Source organism: Drosophila subobscura, chromosome U (assembly GCF_008121235.1).
Source record: "Drosophila subobscura isolate 14011-0131.10 chromosome U, UCBerk_Dsub_1.0, whole genome shotgun sequence".
NCBI classification, from domain to species: domain Eukaryota; kingdom Metazoa; phylum Arthropoda; class Insecta; order Diptera; family Drosophilidae; genus Drosophila; species Drosophila subobscura.
In genome coordinates, this window is record NC_048534.1 from 21,269,421 (window position 1) to 21,288,905 (window position 19,485).

The 19,485-nt window shown below is 42.0% G+C and overlaps 1 protein-coding gene across 1 annotated transcript; it reads left to right on the top strand.

Annotated features, from left to right (window-relative positions):
• Positions 1 to 18,569: 18,569 nt before the first annotated feature.
• LOC117900997 (protein midgut expression 1) lies at positions 18,570 to 19,485 on the top strand. The gene is made up of 3 exons (XM_034811594.1): positions 18,570 to 18,687; positions 18,747 to 19,283; positions 19,335 to 19,485. Exons 1-2 carry the CDS (start codon positions 18,653 to 18,655, stop codon positions 19,018 to 19,020), a joined length of 309 nt encoding a protein of 102 aa, XP_034667485.1. The 5' UTR covers positions 18,570 to 18,652; the 3' UTR covers positions 19,021 to 19,283; positions 19,335 to 19,485.

Here is a 19,485-nt window from a genome sequence, read left to right on the forward strand (position 1 = left end):
ATATTTATTCATGTTCATGTCGAGGGTCCTGCTCCTGTCAATGTCCCTGTCCATGCATGTTTATATCCATATTCATATCAGTGTTCGTGTGTCGTGTGCCCTGACCATGTCCGGGAGAATGGAAATGTTTAGTTTCGTGGGCAAAGTGCAACCAAGTGAAAAACCAAATCAACCAAAATGTGCGTAATAAATATTAATTTTATTTTTTGTTCTCCCTCCATGCGGCACTGCACCCTTTTTGCGGTATTGGTGTGCTAGATTTCATCTGCATATATCTGTTAATTTATGCATGAAAATTGTTGGCATAAATGATTTCTCTTCTATAATAGAAAAATTTAAATATGCAGGAGTAAGCGGCCGGCCGAGACAGTTGTTGCATAAAATATAATCAAATGTTATGGTAAAATATTCGCAGGGGGTACGATATAGTGTTCCGATTTGGATCCGATATGAAATGTTGATGGATGGGATGGTTTCATTTATGATTTATGTATACAAAAGTCAGATTCTACCATTTATCATTGAAAACCGAGAATGAGGGTGAGGGAAGTGGTACTCTCTTTTTGAGTACATTCCAGAATAGAAAACTCTCCCTCTGCGTTTAGGCCACTCTGAAAGAGAGAGCTTGTGATATCTCATTCTTTTGAAAGATTCTTTAACATTTATCTAAGAATACTTATGCTTAATGTTTCCTTAATTTTCCAACAAACCTAATTACCAATTTAAAGACTTCTTTAAATTAAAACTACATTAAATTTAGATGTTGAGGACCATTCCATTTGTGTTCTTAATTGCTTTCTTGACCACCAGGTGCCATTTGCACTTGATTCTGGTGTAAGAGAATGTTGGAGCAGCACAAATATTAATTTCATAAATGTCGTGTGTGTTTTAATGAGAACACTCAAAATTAATAAAACAATGCGTACATTAAATGCAAATTGCAGGCCAGCAGCGTTGACTCCAGCTCTGTCAACACGTTCACGACAGGACGGGATGGGACGGGACAAGTCCGGACCGGATAGCACAGCTCTGGTCTGCTCCCCGAGAGGCCATCTAGGGTGCGACTGGAAGCAGGGCCAGGGACTGGCCTGTCGCCTGTGTGTGTGTTCAGTAATTATGAGGACATTATGGGCATTATGCTCCACAATCGTTATTGCGTGGACATGCTGGGACCCTGATGCCGGCGAGGACGAGGCTGCCGGGGATGTCGATAGACCTCCATGCCCATGGACGACGGCTCCTTGCGGCGCTTTCAGCATTTGCGTTATGCATGAACTGTCATGCACACATTGGCCACACAGCCAGAGAGAGAGAGAGAGAGAGAGAGAGATACATATAGAAAGGGAAGGCGCTATTGACAGAGAAAGAGAGGCAGCTAAAGACATGGAGCCAGCAGGAGACTGAGGGCCACCCCGTCTAAATTGCGACAACATTATTTAATTGAAACTAATTTGCCATTTTGTGGCTCCCATCAAAATACTTGATATCTTGGCCAGTCAGTGGGCGCGTCGCTGTCACTGCCCCAAAATGTGGGTCAATTTGTGGTTGTTTTCACTCCTTTTGTTTCCTTTTTTTTGGGAGATTTCGAGCGCTTTCCACGCTCGCTGTAAACCGAATTAATTCTTATATATTGTATCCTCCGTATATTCCGTATTCTGTATAAAGTGCAAATAGAGTAAGGGCCCAACTCGAACTGCAACTCTGGGCCAGGGCGCCACATTTCTCACCTTTCGGGTATGGCGCCCACGAACAGGCAACAAAAAATTAAGCGCTTTATGGCACATACTCGTACTCGTACAACACCATGGAGTACACCACATGCTCTGTTTACTTTTACGACTTGCCAAGGCAGCGCCATCCAGCAACAAATATTATATGAAAGGAGGAGCTGCACACTACAGACCCAGCAGCAGGTCCTTCTCAATCTCCAGATCTCCCACCGCCACCACCACCACCTGCAGCATCAGTAACAGTTCCAGTGCCAGAGCAGCAGCTATGAGATGAGATGCAAGGCAAAGGGGCAACTGTCAGTGATGGCCAATACTAAGGGTCTAAAAAAAGAGAGAGAATTAATTATAAAAAATTACAAGAAATATTTTAAAAACGTTTTAATTTTGTTCATAGTGATTTTGATTTTCACTCAAAGAGTGCTTTAATTTACTTGTTAAGGAAATCTCAATTAAAAAATTATTTATAACCAGCCTTCGAGGAACGCTGGTTTTCGGTTTCTTTCGATTCATCAGTTCGGTGCCATCACTGACTGCCTGCCACGCCCACACAGCTCGTATGACACTGCGGGCGGGCGGGAAGGGGGTTCAGCAGGGGCGGTCTTGCCCCGTCTACAGGCGTGGCACAAAGTGAGCAAAACGCACGTGACGCTCATCAATTTAGCGCACTTTGCCTTCCTCGCTGTGCTTTTGCTTTTAATGCGCTCTAGTGGCAGAGACCCTGATGAGAGGGAGGATGGACAGTGAGAGAAGACAGGGTGCATGGGGCAAAGAGATGTGGATGCCACATGCTGGCTGGAGTGGAGCCCCTCTTCAGTGCATCGTTCTGCACATGCTGCGCACGTCGTCATCGTCGTCGTAGGAGAAGGAATGGGCGTAGGTGGAGCGGCGGAGAGAGGAGTGGGTTGGAGTACGTATGGTAGCGGGGGTTTTGTGTGTCACGATTTTGCATATTAATTGCATTAAGTTATAGCCACCGATGCAGCCATCCACCGCTGGATGGCGCCACATGCTACACCGTGCGGGGCAGGAGCCAGGCCAGCTCGGCGATAATTTCAAGTTGGTAAATCCACTTTGGCGCACATGTTCCGGGAGGGCTTACTGTGCAGCCCGGTGCTTAACTGCAATTCAAACTGGCTCTAGCCGGGACTAAGACCCGCCGTCTATGTATTACATATATTTTGTTGCCATTGAACTAAACAACATTTTTGCCATGTGTGTGTGTGTTCGGTCGGTCGGTGCGTCCAAAGAATTAAACACGATTTATTTTTAACATCAACCAAACCGATCCCATCCGAACCAGACACACACTGTGAAATGTGATATGCATTACACAGATAAGACCCACACACACACATAGATACGTTTGCGTGTCTGTTTTTGTGCTTGAAAAATCCATAAATACAGGCGAATCATTTTCTGAAATATTTGAAATGTTTGTTGCTGCTGCTTACGTAGGAGAATTTTGCTATTTTTAATATGAATCACAGGCGAACATTAGCAGCAAAGTATTTAAATTGTTTTAAATATTTACGTGAATACCCTGGCATGGGGTGGGATGAGTTGGCCGAAAGTTTGCAACGCAGGAGATAAAGTATTCTATGTATTTTTCATGATTTACCTTTACACTTGCATTTGTTTTTCGAATTTAACTAAATTTAATTCACAATACACGATGTCTTGCCAGATTTCGCTCCATACTTCTTTACATTCCATATGCTTTATGTTATACTATTGAATGCAAGGAAGCATGGAACTCTCAAAGGCCAGCTGAATTCGATTTGTTCTTTGACTTTTATTAACACTCACTGGGGGACACTTTTTCTGAATGTCTTACTTACCCGAATGATGTTTGGGAATGGGCAAAACCATAATGCAATAGCCAGTAATGGCAACGACTGAAGGTAATTGCAGACCACAAAAAAAAAAGAAGGAGAAATGACTTACCAACTGCAAAACCATTGGGCACACTCTTTTGCGGCTTCATTTTGGGCCATTCTTTTCCCTTCTGCTACCACTTTTTGCTACCATTTCTCTGTCCTGTCCCTGTTGGGTTTCCTTTCCTTCCTCTGCTCTTTTGCTCTCCGTGTTGGACTGTTGTTACTTTGTGAGAAGCAAATCCTTATGCTTATTTTTGTGGCATGCAAATTTTTCCTGTTTTTCGTTGAAGAGTTTTCATTTTTATTCCCATACTTTTCATTTTTGTGTTATGCGGTGTGCTGCTGCTGCTGTTGCTGGCTGCCGTGCGTTTTTATAGTCCAACTGCAATAAAGCAATTTTTAAGCGCACTGAAGTGTGTTTATATGTGACTGGAACCCAGTCCCAGTCCCTGTCCCTGCAGTCCCTGTCCCAGCACACAGAGTCCACCCTCAGATACAACTCGTACTTTCCGTATTCGTGGTATCTGTTTTACTTTTTCCTTTATTTTTGTTTTAACTTTTGTTTTGCATCTTTCACACGCCTGCACAAAAAATTCATAAACTTTTTGCTGCTTTTGTTTTTCCAGTATTTTTGTGTTTTTTTTTCATCTTTTGTTTTGTTTTTTTGTTGTGTGGCCGTAATAAAATTGCGCCTTTTTTGTTTGACTTTTTTTATGCGCATATTTTGCGCCACATGGCCGGCTTGGGACAGCTCCATAGCCACCACCGCGAAGTTCCACTGGAACCACCATCTGAACAGAACGGAACCCACTCCTGCCTGCCCCGAGCCCCATCCATGATGATCCCCTGCCTCAATGTTTGTGTGCTGCTTTGGCTTTGACGCTTAAACGATTTTTTTGTGGGCTCTTCAGTTTTTTGTTCTTGATGTTACTTGGGTTTGGCTTGGTCACATTCCACACGAAAAATATAGCCGCACACAAGAAAATCCGCGGAGCTCGCAAATGCAATTTCGATTTGGAGACAAAACTAAACGAGAACCGTCTGATGAAAATGGAACTAAACAAGTTTGGAGACTCTCTACAGACACAAAACTGGAGAAAGCCGGTATCAGAGTCAGTCCCGTCAGGACTTTGAAGAATCAAATCCCGTAAACTGTGTGATCTACGCGTCCAACTAAACGTATCCCGTAAAGACGCTGGAAGAAGGCAGTACTACGCAAGAGCCGGAGAGAGTCTGACGAAGAACTTCGAGTCGAAAATCACTTTAGAACTTTGTGTATGCTGATCGAGAAGTTGACGACGCGAACTGATGACGGCGACTGTGTTCTTGGCGCAGTGTAAACATGCGTTTATATAGGTGCCTAAAATTAAACCGGGAGACCCACACATGAAGGCAGCGCCGTCGACCCGGGGTCAGGTCAAGCCCAGAGCTGGGGCGCACATATGTTCCAAGTACTGCTCTCGTCTCGTCTCGTCTCTTCCCCTCTCTCTCGCTCTTTTTACCTACTTGAAGCAGAGACCTCAACTGGAAGCAACAACTGGCAATACCCACGCGGCGCTGAACCGATGGGCAGGATGCGGCCCAGGCCCAGGCCCAGGCAGAGGCACATGGAAGCAATCTGCAGGGTACCAACTGCAGCTTGCAGGCGTTTCCCAGGCCGCCTTAAGTGTACCAGAGTCTGTCCGTGTCGCCTACCCATTTATCCATGTGTTTTTGCAGCAGATACTGCAGGCCTGCATTTGTCAAATGTTTATCACATGCGAAGACAGCATAGACAGACAGTGGAATATCAAAATTAGATAAATATTCCGTTCTTTAATGTTTAATTTGAAATAAAGCATGAGAGCATGAGAGACATTAAAATAAAATGTGACCCAGGGCTTGTAGTAAGTGCAGCAATCAAATGAAAAGGCGCATTATTTAAACGAGCATTTGCTGGCGCATATCTGGTGCAATTAGCATTAACAGTTCGCGGCGGGGAAACTTAATCGAATTGTAATGAAAATTGTCAGCGTGTCAGACCGAATGGCAAACGGAGCCCATTCGCAATCGTGAATTTTAATTAGCAATTTGCAGCATTTAATGCTCGATTTTAATGCACTGGTAGCACATTTTTGTGCACTTTCATTAAATTATAATACTTTTGTGATGGGGTCGAGGCGCATGTGTTGTGCCTGTGCCCCACAAAAGCTGCTTGTGTCGTGTAACTAATTATTTAAATGCTATTATAACCATTAATGTTACGTCCTTTAATTGAAATTAATTAACGAGCTGTTGGTGTGATCGTTAATGCTGATTCTCTGATAACGCTTACTGACTGAACGACAAGCAGCTTAATGCACAATTTTCATGAAGTAACTTTTAAAATGGTACAAATTTATGGAACATTATCTCTATCACTTTATAATGCCAAGAAGCAACAATTGATCCCAATAGAATGCAATATTTTCATACATTTATGTGACATATTATGATTCAAGTGGATCTTTCTTTTCTTACTAAAGGAATCTTTTCTGTATACGGAACTGTTTCTCTCATCTTACATAATTTGAAAAAACCATTGATATTACATTATATTTCCGTCATACCAAAGTTATGAAATTTCTATAAATATATCCTTCTGTTCTCAAGTTTTTGAAATTATGACAGATACAAAAAAATAAAACTTTCACTAGTCAGATGACTCTGCTTTCATATACTTAAATACATACATACTTATGTAAATATATAGAGCTGAATACATACATACATACATATGTATGTATGTAGGTACATGTGTATTGTAAAGATATTTCCGCCACACGAAAATAGCGATGAGCAAGTGAGCGCCAAGCCCACTCACACCGATACTCACTCGCACTCACACACAGACACTCACTCACTCGATGGCCGGGGAGCGATTCAGAATCTTCTGTTCCGTTCTTCTCGTATCGGTGATGTTGGATTCTGTTCTGTTCGGTTTGGTTCGGATCGGGTGGGTTATATTTATAGCTTTTTGTCGATGTTCTCCATAAATAGCAAAACCGTCGGCCTGCCCTGCAAAATGCACACCAACTCAAAGAAACTACTAGATTTGGCTTCTTCCTTTTTGTATAGTTAAAAGAGCTTTTTCGAATTGAATATTTAGACAGGATACACAGCACAAAATTTGTATGGCATTTTCTCAAGGTGTTTTTGGAGCGGTTTTTGAATATACAATTCCAGGATTCAATCCTTTTTCGTAGCACAACGCGTGTAAAATTTGTCAAATGATTGATCTGACTTTTAGAGCCAGAGATTTTTAGATATGATAAACAATACGGCAGGAATGGGCCGGACAAGTGCCGATCTGAACGGGTCGACAACAGAATCGGTAATGCACTAAAGGATGCAAAAAATATTCTCAAATTAATTCTTGGCGCTGCTCGGCCCGCTGACGCTTCGGTTTTGCCTCTGCCTCTTAAGTTATTTCTTTTTATTTTTATTTTTGTATAGCCTGTTATTTTGTTTTATATTTTGTTGGCTGTACCGGAGATGCGGCCATCGTTGGGATCGGATCGGATTGAGAACGCGCCTCACAGCCTCCCGATTGCGTTCGCGATCGCGATCGCCTCCGAAGAACTTTCATTTCGTGTATGTAAGAGTATTATGTACATATTTATAGCTTTGTCTCGTCTTCTTGGCTTGCCATGCCCTGCCTTCTATACATATATGTTTATGTATACGTACACTTTTGTACAGCTCGTATATATATGGCTGGGCATATATGTATGTAGCTGAAGATCGGCATATTTGCCTGCCCAAAATACTTACGCCGATGCTGCTGTGGCCGTTGTCTGCCTGGCCGATCCATCGCCGATCCACTGCGCAGGCGCAGAACACTCGGAGATTGGCCCTGTCTATACTTAGAACTGGCTATATGCTACGGCACACGGAAGGCCGCCCGATCGTCGAACTGTTGGCTAGATGGCATCTCCACCGGCTCCCGTTGCCATCGGCCATCGGCACAGAAATAACATCCATCCCAACCCAGTCCGACACACATACATTCTAGCCCGTTACGAGGCGGCAGCATGTTCGGCTTTCTGGCAACAAAACTTATATATTTGGGGCCGAAGTGGTCCCGGCTAGAAACCAGGCAAATGCCATCGGCATCGGTTTGCCATTTCTTTGGCCATTTCTTATTTTTTATACTTTTCGCACACTCTCAAACTCGTTGACATATTTTGGGAAATGTCAAAACGAGTTAAAATTGCTTAATTACTTTTTATGTACACACTTTTGGCATCGTTCCAATGGTTCCACTCCGCCCTCACCAAGTGTAAGATCGTTGCTAATGGTTTGGGGGGAGAAAATACATTTGGGAATCATCGAAGATCGATTTCACCGTGAATGAAATTGGGGCGTGGACCATGGGGCATGTGCAATGCTCGCTGTAATGAGGAAAACTATTCATTTGTGCTCAGTTTGATGTAATGCAGAGCTTCTTCCGTATTTCCCCACTATTTATGGAGAATCGCTTGAAAATGTTCGATTCATACAATTATCTTTGTCCAAATGCAACCCCAAACATTATCCAACTCAAATATCTAGAGCAAATTCAGCTGGAAGTGCAGCACTGCTGAAAAAATAGAAAGCTTTTTCCCCCATGACTTTTGTTTAGCTCCCTGCTCCCATGGTATACTGAAATATATTTCAGCTTTCTTAAGCAGCCCTTTTAAGGGCTTACGGAACTTTACATTTTGTGCGCAAAATGCACAAAACGCCCGAACACAGTTCGCCTCTTAATGTGCAAATGTAGGGCTTAACTAACACAAGGATGCACACGCATAATAGATGCATCCAATAGATACATCTGTAGCTGCACAAGGAGTGGGTAATAGGGGTGGCCCTCGAGAGGCGGGGGATACGTTGCCTCTCGACTGGGAACACACAAATGCAATTTAATTTTTTCCTTGTGCGACTTCTTTTTTTGTTCTTGATTGTGATTCTGGTAGATGATGTACGAATTTGTGTGCCCTCTCAGAGGGTATTGCGAGCCCTGAAAGATTTTTGTACACTCTTAAAGCTAACAGATGCTACTTTTTCCTTGCATTAATCTTAGATCATATTATATTTTCCATGGTAAAAATAGTGTATCTTATCATTCGACCAACAGGGTCATTCTTTTCTTCTCGTTTTTGCTCATCTTTGGTGTTACGTCTACCACATATATGAGATGTATTTTTGGGTTGCCCGACACAGCTCCCAAGGAAAGAGAGAGATTGTCGTTTTGCTGATGAATTTCTCTGGCTGTTGTGCCATAAAAACATAGCCACCAACTGTTGTCTACAAATAAATCTCGTTAAGAAGTACACGCACACATGGCCAAAGCATCCGAGAGCCAGAACGACAGAGAGTGGAAGGTACACTTATGCAGATACTCGCACAGAGACGTATACGTTTTGGCCCCCAAAGAATATACCATAAAAACGCATACAAGTTGAATCATTTTATGATCGAAAAACACTCTTAGATACACTCGTACGGATACACTCGTATGTAGGTAGAGCCTAGGCATGCACTTGACAGTCGATGGTAATAAAATAAACGGCAATAAATTCCCATAAATAGCAAGAATATCAAAATGTTGGCCAAACAAATTAAAAGCCACAAAAGGCGAGGGATTATAAATGCCATGAAAACACGAAGGTGACAAGGATCTATCTATATTCATTTCTTCATTTAATTGGGGAAATCTCCTTTCATCTGTATTCATTTTCATGTTGCTCTTACTGCGAAAGTTCGGCGTCTCCTTTCAAAGTTATTTCATTTTACGATGGCAATTAAATTCCCGAATTTGATTTAATTTATTTTATGGTTAATAAAAAGCTAAAAACAAAAGCCCAAAGCCAAAATGACAGCTGGCAGAATCTTCATCTTCAGCTCACCCTCCGCCCGCTCCTTTTTTTCTGGATTGACAGTTTTTTTTGTGGGTCGTACATAAAATTTGATTTTATTCGGTACGCTTGCTTCCGTATGCAAATGCCTTTTTGTCACATTGGAAAATTGAAATCCTTTTATGTGCGAAACGTGACAAACGATTTCAGGGAATTTACGAGTCTAAGAGGCTTTAAGCTTAAAGATTTGGAAATTTGAATTGGAAATCTTTGAAATAAATCAGATTAAAGCAAGACAAAACTTTAAATCAAAGAAAAACACTCTCGAAGAGAGATGGAGGCACAGTGAGTCATCCCCTTCTGGACTTTGTAACGACTTACATGTGTAGGACACTCCTCAAAGGGAGCACCCCTGGACAGGATCGGGTCTGGGTCCAGTCTACCTACTCTTAGGCCACCTCTCCAGGCTCTTCCACAAGAGCCAAGGATGAGCCACATGTGAGGCTCTACTCTCTCTGTCGTCTTTGGCTGGCATTTAGTAATTACGTGGAAGTCAAGCCCGACAAGCAGACACATGTACAACATGCCTACACATGTACCCCCCACCCTCCTACTCTTTCCACATAAGCACAATACACACATAGACACACACACATATACGCGCCACTGATATTATTGCATGTGCTGTGCCTGGCCTGGTCTCGGGGTATGAATGAACTCAAGTGGCGGCATTTTCGATGTATTTACGAGCCATTTCACCAACAAAGCAAAACACACAAAAAAAGGAAGTACAAAATATAACGAAACGAAAGGCAGAACTTTGCAGATAAAAATCGTAAATCAGGCATAAGTAAATGCAGAAACAACTACAGCAGAACCAGAACAGCAGCAGCACCACCACCAGCAGCAGCAGTAATATCAATTTTCAATCTGTTGACCCATGAACATAAATTCCTCCGACCCTCGATGCCTCGTTGCCATGTGTTGAAGTCATTTGACTGCCTCTACCGACCGCCCTGGTCCTTGACTCTCACATGATATGCAACACCAATTAGCGAATCGGACCAAATCGGACCTCTAATATTTCAAATCTATTAAATAACTCAAATTAAATTTGTATGTCATTGAGAATGGATTTAATGTATGCAATTAACTCAAGGCAATCGGTAATTGATTTAGGTATCATGAAACAATAATTAGGTGTATGAGTCGGATGCATTGTCATATATCCACTGTCATATAAAACTTCATGGAGTTTTCTTTGTTTAATAATCTGGTGCCTTCATATACAAATCTGCGTTCAATGTTCCAGCAACAGTGGACAAAAAACTGATGCAACCCAAGTCTTTCGACACTTTCAGAAATACACTCTGCTCCACTTGTTCCAATTAACTTTCTATAAAACCATTAAAAGATAAGCTTACAGATATTTCTTGCAACTTTTTTCAAGATTTAATAAAGTTCAAAAAGCAACAGCAAATCGCACATGGAGTGAGAATTCTAAGACAAATCATGACCGGAGCCCTAGACCCACCAAGCCCACACACATACACACATAAATAAAAAGAAAACTGAAACGAAAGGAGGGGCAAGACGAGGTGAGGCGAGGAAGTGTTGGCTGACAGAGGAAGTTTGCGCAATGTACCGTAAATTGTGTGTTAATTCAATTATGTGTGAGGGCGCCACCGCCACACCACTGATCCGCCAGTCTGCCAGCCCCACCGGCATCCACTGGCACCACCAGAGATGCGTAATTAAAATACCAAATGTTTATTCAGGTAAATAATTTCAAAGTGCAAGAGGAGAGAGCACGGCAACTGCAATAACAAAATTGATACGGTTTCTGGTTGTCTTCACAAAGGGTATTAATGGCACTCAAGGGTATATTGTGGTTGCTTATAGTGATTGTAGTTCTTTGGGAATTGTAGAGACAGCTCCGACTGTATGACTATTTGGAACTGAGGCTAGACATAATGATTTTATTATTCAAGGGCTAATAGCAGCCACTTTTGCTTCCTTTTGATATAAGTTGTAGTGGCTACTGCGCGAGTGGAGGGTGTCGAAAAAGCCGATCATAAAATGCATATTTTTGTTTTTCCTTGCCCGTGAGTAAATGCCGGTTGTTTCTGGTGTTGGGGTGTGGTGGTGTGTAGTGCCACTGACTTTTGGCAATGGAGCCGCTGCGGCCAAAAAACAATCTAATGTCAGGCCCCGCTCCCTAGCCAGGCTTTGCCTTCATTGAAGCGTTGAAATTTCCAGCGCGCAAAACTTTTTAACAAAACTTTTCATTAAAGTTTTTGGCCAAGACGAAGGCGCCCTCCCGACCCCGTACCATGAACCACGACCTGGAACAGGATGAGGAGCAGCAGCAGCCGAGCAGCAGCAGCAGCAGCAGCGAAAGATGCGAAAACTTTGCCGCTGGCAGGCGTAGTAAACGTCATTTCGGTTGGAGGCGTTTGGCGCTGGGCGTGGCCGAATGCACTAAAAGAAAAAACTTTTTTTGTATAAGAAATGGCTGCTGCCTTCAAAAGTATTTGTTTTTGGCTCACATGTGTGAGTGTGAGGGTGTATCTGTGTGGGGTGCAAGGTTTTTCTCAAGTTTTTAGTCGCCATCCGCAAAATGTTTTTCTCGCATTTCAATTCACCACAAAAACGTTTTGAGAAATTATTGCAAAAGTTTTTCATAAAATGAAAGCGCATAAATTTAGTACAACAACAAGAGAGCCCAGAATGTAGGGCTAAAGTAAGGGCCGACGCTTAAGATACCCTTGCAGTTTTGTATAATATGTCAAGCAATTTACTTTTGGCAATATTTACCAACATAAAGTATCGAATTTTTGGTTCTGACAGGAAGATAAATGTCTAAATTTACGCGAGATATAAAAAGAAGGAACGGACTGTCTCTGTTGATGCTGATTAAGAATATTCATTTCAAACGTCCGCTCAACATAATAGTATCCCAATTGAAGGGAATACACAAATGCAACACTGCCTTTCGGGACTTCGGGTCTGAGCCAAATATCAAGAGCCAGCAGCAGCCTTGCAAGCGTGTGATATGAGCCACACACAGGCACCGACCAGGCCACCGTGCACCTTTGTGCGACACGTTAAGTTGTAAAAACAAAAACACAAAAAAAGGAGAACCCAAATACAACAATTGCAAAGCAGCAAACAGCAAACGAGTGCGAAAAAGTTGTGTGGCGGATGGGTGATGTAGCTGGTGGAAGGGTTCAGGTGGATGGGGAGGAGGATGAGGGGTTTCTAAAATTGAAGCAATTTTTTGAGAGTATTACATGGGCATTGGAAGCCCCTGCAGATAAACTGACAAATGGGCAACATTACATACACTTGTGTGCAGTAATTAAATCCAATATTATTTAATGCAACAAATATTTAACATAAATGTCCCTAAATAAATACAAATACAAACCAAACACTCTTAGATTCAATCAAAATCATGCACAGAAGCATTGGAATAACAAATTCAACTAATTTTTACTACTGAATTAGATCGGGAAACCATTCACCCAGCATACCCATTAAATCTGTTACTATATTTAGGTTAATTTCAATTTTCAAGTGCTGACCAATTCAGCGCATCCATAATTCGTCCAACTGGTCTCGCGTTTGGATGAAATTTTCCGCTTTCTATTGTATGTTTGTCTGTAGCAATGTCTGCTCGTATTTTTGTCGACTTTTCAACTTGGCGATGGCTATGGGATGGCTATATGGTGGTGCCAGTGCCGGTGCCAGAGCCGGTGACGGTGACGCGGCAACGGCAACGGCAATGGCAACGGCAACGGTTGGTGGTGGCGGTGCGGTGTGCATTTGAAATATGGTCGCTTGTGCCACAAATAAATAACGCTTTCAAATCGCTCGCAAGTGGATACAGCTACATTTCAGTGTGCCACTGTATCTGCAGCTGTATCTGTTGGCCATTCTATTTGTGTGAGTGTGTGCCTGATTGTTGTTCTGGCCAGAAGCAAAGCAGCGTAAAGAGGAGGAGGAGGGCGGGATGCGGCTAGTTAAGCACTCACCCACACATAAACAGGAATTAATATGAAACGCTCTCGCCGGCAGAAATAAGTGAGCAACAAAATGTAGATGACTAAACACAGATACACGGACAGAGTACAGGCACAAAGCTGTGGATACACGGACAGAGAGATACAGATACATAGATTTCACTTTGTTACGTCCATCCGAATATTTAACTTTATTTTTAGAGAAGTTTTCAATGCTGGATAAATGCAAAACTTACGCTCTGGAAAGCAAATCCATGATGAGAAATATATTTATAAATATTTACATATATTTAAATGGGAATTTGCGAATAAATAAACACCGAAACTGTTTAACATTTTCTCAGAGAATGTTTGTACGCATTTTTAACACAAATCATAGAATCCATTACTCGAACAAACATTGAAACGCCAGGCGTTTGACCAACTATTTAAATTCCTAAAATAAGCAGTTGAGGTGAAGCGAAGAACAGACAGACAATTTATTTCAATAATATGAATAATTACTACTTATATGTATCTTTTCTTTAGTCTATAAATAAGTGGGTAAGCAGCTTCTGACTATAACTATAATTATTTTGGAAACTAAACCTAGAACTTTCAACATGCGCAAAAGCGTCTTAAAGCGAACTCAAGGGTCGCAAAATCTCAATCTCAACCAAAGTTATGCCCTTCAGACAGATGACAACTTCTGGTGGAGGAACTTACAAATGAAATCAGACATACTTAAGTTCTCTCACACGCACCCAGATAGACAGCGAGAGACACAAAATAACAATTAAACATCAAGCTGACAAACTTTGGAACAGCAAACAAACAGAACTACATAGAAGACAAGTCTGGGCATGGAAGAGGCACGGAGGTAGAGCCTTCAAGCAGGACAAGTCAGAGCAAGCAGAGAGGTAGAGACAACTTTGAGAAGCCCTGGGCAAATAGCAGATACAAGAGTTATATATATATATGTATATGTATGTCTATGCAGTTATATAGCCACAAAAGATGCGCCGCAGCGATGTTTGAAACTTCGCGCCAGGATGCGACTCGGGGATAAGCCTGAGAGGGTCTTGTGGAAAGGGAAAGGTTATGGGGAGGTAAAACTTTGTCAGCGAACGTGACATGAAAATCGCTGAGCTGATGAAAAATGCTAAATCGTGACGGGAATCTGCAAATCGACGAGCCGAGTCGTAGCCGACTTGCCGAATCGTTTGGAAAACTTGCAGCGCTGTCAAATGCGGCTGCGGATACACGCGCAGACAGCCACGATAACTATGCCTACAGAGGAGTGAAAGGCTATGAAAGCAGGCAATAGTAGCACTCCCTGGGAGATGGAGATCCCCAAAAAGAAACTCGAGATCGCGATGGAGCTGCCAAATATAGCGTACAGCCATAGCCAACTTCATTGGAGAGTTTATATATAGGCCAGAACTTCTGTTTGCTAATGGCTTCATTTGGTCTGGCGGACTATGAATCTCTGTTTCTGGCTCTCTTTCTGTGTGTGCTGGCTATGCCCCCGGACACTTGATGCCAATGCAGAGCACATCAGAGCACAGCTCTTAATGCACTTGACTTCGCCTGCAGCGTTTTTATCGGTTAAAAATATCATAAAACGATCCACCACACACACACACATCTCCCTCTCTCTGTCTCTCGCTCTATCCTGCTATATGTAGCCTTCTCTCTTGCACTGCGTTGCTCTAAAAATACTTAGAAAAAAAAAAGAAAAACACAGATCTCTGTTGTTCGTTCCGGCAACACATTTGTGTTGCAGCTACGGTTACGTGGCGATGCCACTGCTCTCTCTCTCTCTCTCTCTCTTTCTATGCTCGATCCCGTGCGATGTCGTCCGAGATCTCCAAGTTGGTCTTCCTCCTAGACAAAGGCTAATGCACTCTCCGCGGAGACATTCAATTACCAACGCATCGGGGATGGGTAAGGAATTTCCCTGACTTATAGAGATCGATGCACGTGTAGTCCGATGCACACTTTCCCGCCTAATTGCTCTCTAAGTGGCAAATATGTTGGACCCTGATGAACTGCCTGTCAACTGGCAGTCGGCAGTTGGGAAGACTCAGCATGGGGGGATTAGATATGAATAAATGCGTGTATTTTGATTCTTTGGATTGTCAATGTGGGAGGTTCCCCATTTCAACCTGAACAGAAATAGGGGCAACGAGCAGCACATAATTTAAAGCTGTCTATTAATTATGAGTGGCTGGAAGAGCTGTTGAATGTAGGAATATTATATGTATGTATGAAAGATGAAGGGACTATGCCAGAAGCAATGTAAATCACGAGTTGGAATATTTACAGAAAGACTAAAATAATCCATAAATATGATAAGATTCACAAACTCCGCTCAAATAAACGTCCAACCACATTAACGATCTACTGCAGAAAATACACACAAATCGTAGAATTGATTAAAAATGCATTTGCAGCATCCACAACTTGTTGAAAGTTGTTTTGCCCCGAATGAAGTTTGTGCTGCAATTTGTTCGAGCGCCGACTCCGACTGTCGGACTCTCTCAGACTCGAGCTTGGCCACTTTATTAATTTTAAAATAAAATGGCACAACCATTAACAATGCACCAGCCAAAGTCCACTAACAGCCAGGAACCACAATAGCAGAAGGCATCTAAAAAACAGGCAAAGCCACAGTAAACAATAAACAAGAACAGGAGCACGAGGCGGCACAAGGACAAGTCGACAGCAGAGCCGTGAACAGAAGCAGGAGCTGGATCCAGGACCAAGTGCCACTGGAAAGCTGCAACGAAATAAAACATGCTTACTTACACAATGTTGAGTACGTGTAAAACATATACACGAGCATCTACAGTAGGTACACCATACCTACCGTATACCGTATACTGCTGCGATGCACTGTAAAAAGCACAAAACTTAGTCAGCCAGTCAGCGATGCGATGCTGAAGGGCAGAGCGAGAGAGACCAGGAGAGAGAGTGAGCGAGAGAGAGAACTTTCTTCGCACGCTTTGCAGTCATTTGGAGCATATGTTTCGAACATTTTTCATAATCAAAAAGCTTTTAGCGGCGGACAGTGGCAATGATGGCCAGAACGTCGGCGAGGATGCTGCTCATGCCACGCCTTCCTGCCGCTGACCCAGCCTCAGTCCCTGCCACAACCACTCCCGCTGCTGATTCCTGGCCAAGTGGAGCTTATTGTCCGTTTCATTTTCGAGTGCAGCAGCGTGTAAAATCGCAATAATGCACAAGATTCCCTGCCCAGTGGCCCTTTTCCAGGGATAAAAACTAAAGCAAATTTCTGGTGGTTAAACGAAGCCTAAACGGGAATACTCTACCGAAAAACTGAATACAGAAATTATCAAAAATGCAATTAAATTCACAGTAAATGTCAAAAGTCTGTTTAGTATTCAATTTTCAATCATAGCTATTGGAATTGTAGGAATTGGAATTGTAAAATAAATTCAACAAGTCCAATCCATAGGGAAACCATTCGTACCGCTCAACCAAGAGTATATCCCCTTGACAAATACAAGCCAAAGCGGCAAGCAGAAGCGACAACGACCACTGAAACAACAACACGAACAGAAACATTTGTCATGGCAATTGATTGCCAAGAAATCCAAAACACCCAAAAACAAATTCAATTTAACTTTCAACAAATAAACGGAAAAAACAATGCAATGCGAAAACGAAAACGAAATGCAATTCAATTTGGCATTAAATTACCGGGGGTTACAGAAACGAAATCATTCGATTATTATTGCAATATTTTCTGCATTTCGGTCCAAAAACCGAAAATACAATATTTATTTGCCGTTGACAGTGGAGGTGGAGTTGTGCATGTGAAGGGGATTTGACTTTTGGATTGCACTGCTCTGTAAAGAGTCTGGCAAAAGGCAACATTTAATATGTTGTTGGCATCCATTTTGTTATTACATTTCCGAATGCTTTTAATTGCCTTTCATTAATTTTTACGCAATGCCTGTCCGGTCCTTCGTATGCAAATAAATTGCGAAAAACTCCTCGCTCTTGCCACATAAAGCACAGCCGTGTCCAGCAGAACTGCAGTTGAATGTTGCAGCCGAGTCTTTGGCCTGGAAGTGATTCCGTTACTTGTACGGCTTGAAATTATGCTCTCAAATATTTAGTTGGTAGTTTTTATAATTATGCAGTAAAAATTTGAAGAAAATAAGCAAATATGGAGCGAATTTTGATGTTTTTAAAGACAATTTAATGGAACTCGCACATTAATTTCTTAGACTGTCAAGACACAAACTCATTTATGGGAACATGCTTGAAATGCCGAATTTTATTGTGATCCAAAAAGTATGCCACAGCAGAAAAGTTCCAATTGAAATTGAATAATGTGGCCACCTAATCAGAAGCAAGCCCACAACTTCCTTCGATGCTTGTCGAGAGTTTCTTTTCGATAAGTGTGTGTCTGCGAATGTACTTGGCTTCGTTTAAAGTTCCAGCAGAAACCAACCCGGCACTGAGGTCATAATTTCTGGTTAAGCTGAGCGTAATCGGCACTTTTACCTAAATGGACCATAAGGCGTTAGAATGTTGTTATCGCCCCTCAGAAAATGGGGGCCCAGGCCCACACAGACAGTCGTTCGTTCCACACCTAAGCAGCAGTCAGCCCTCAGCTTCCAACCATTGTCTTGGCCAGGCCAAGACTTACCTTTGGCAAAGCAATAAAGAGGAAAAATACATTTCGATTATGCGGCAGAAAAAACATTTCTCTCTTTCTTCACTGTGCATTTTTTTTGTATTTTATTTTATTTTATTTTATTTCTCTAAATTTCCTAGCGGCCCTCAACGACAATTGAGAGCGCGAGCGGTAGAGCCAGAGCTGCGGCCAACCCTTAGACCAGCTTAAGTTAATCGAATTTCCCGTACCACTTGCAATAAAAGAAGAATTTTGGAAGAATATGGCACAAAATATAATTTGCTTGAAAGCCAAAATATGCTCACTCGGTGGGAATGCTTAATGGAGTGGCTGGGGATGCGGTTATCATTTTTATGGCCAAAGTATTGCAATTGTTTTGCGACAGTAATAAGCCCGAAATTGATATCATTTCACCCCAGAGCATATGTATGCCCTGCTTTATCATTCATTCTCGTAATTTCTGTTTAAACAAATTTCGACAAACAAAAGTTTATACTTAAAATTAGAAATTATGTGTGTTCGAATAATCGGATCTGCGCTATGCTGGTAAGCTTTTCTCCGCCACTCCATTTCAGTGATTTAAAATACGAATAACTCTATTTTAGCTGCCTTAATTTGGGGGCAAAGGTACTGTGTTGTATCATCTGTTCCTCAGTTGGGTTTCTGGTTATAGGCGCTCTGGTCATATACTTTGTCTTCTTCCACAACAAGTCGGGGAAGACGACAAAGGCGGATGAAACTACTGCTGCAGTGACGACAGCCTCTGTGGCAGTTAGAGCAATGGCCCAACAGTTGTATAACCATCACTTAAAGCAACATTTATTCGGCGATGATGTGGATAAGGAGAAGGATGCAGAAATGATGGGACTAGATGACTGACTGTTTCATTCCAGACTATACCTACACATATTCAGCACAAATCTATCCACGTCCTACCACTCACAGTTACATTTGGAATCTATTCTATTCAAATGTTGTCCTTCTGGAAACTAATCAAATGTGCCGTACGCCTTGTTGTCGTTGTGGCACTTCTATTCATTATATACGACACCCTTTTGATAATTAACTATTGCATCAGAATTCTCCGCAGAGAAAGCTGAGAGGCTCTTCAAATAAATGTGACCAAAATTGAATCCTTTGCGGTAAGAGCAATTATTTTTACGATTCTTAATGTTTTAATAAGTATTCCATAGCAATCCAATGGCTGTTTTTGTCAAAATTCGCAATACTTTTTTTTGTTGGAAAACCAAAATTACCTTACCAAATCATTTCTTGTGAATTTGGAAATATGTTTCAAAAACTTAGCTGTTGCTTTGTGCATAATAAAATGAGATAAAAGCTTGA

Coding starts and splice junctions, on each gene's coding strand:
- LOC117900997 (XM_034811594.1), top strand. CDS start 18,653: ATGTGTGTTCGAATAATCGGATCTGCGCTATGCTG. Junction 18,688..18,746: donor ATCGGATCTGCGCTATGCTG/GTAAGCTTTTCT, acceptor ACTCTATTTTAG/CTGCCTTAATTTGGGGGCAA.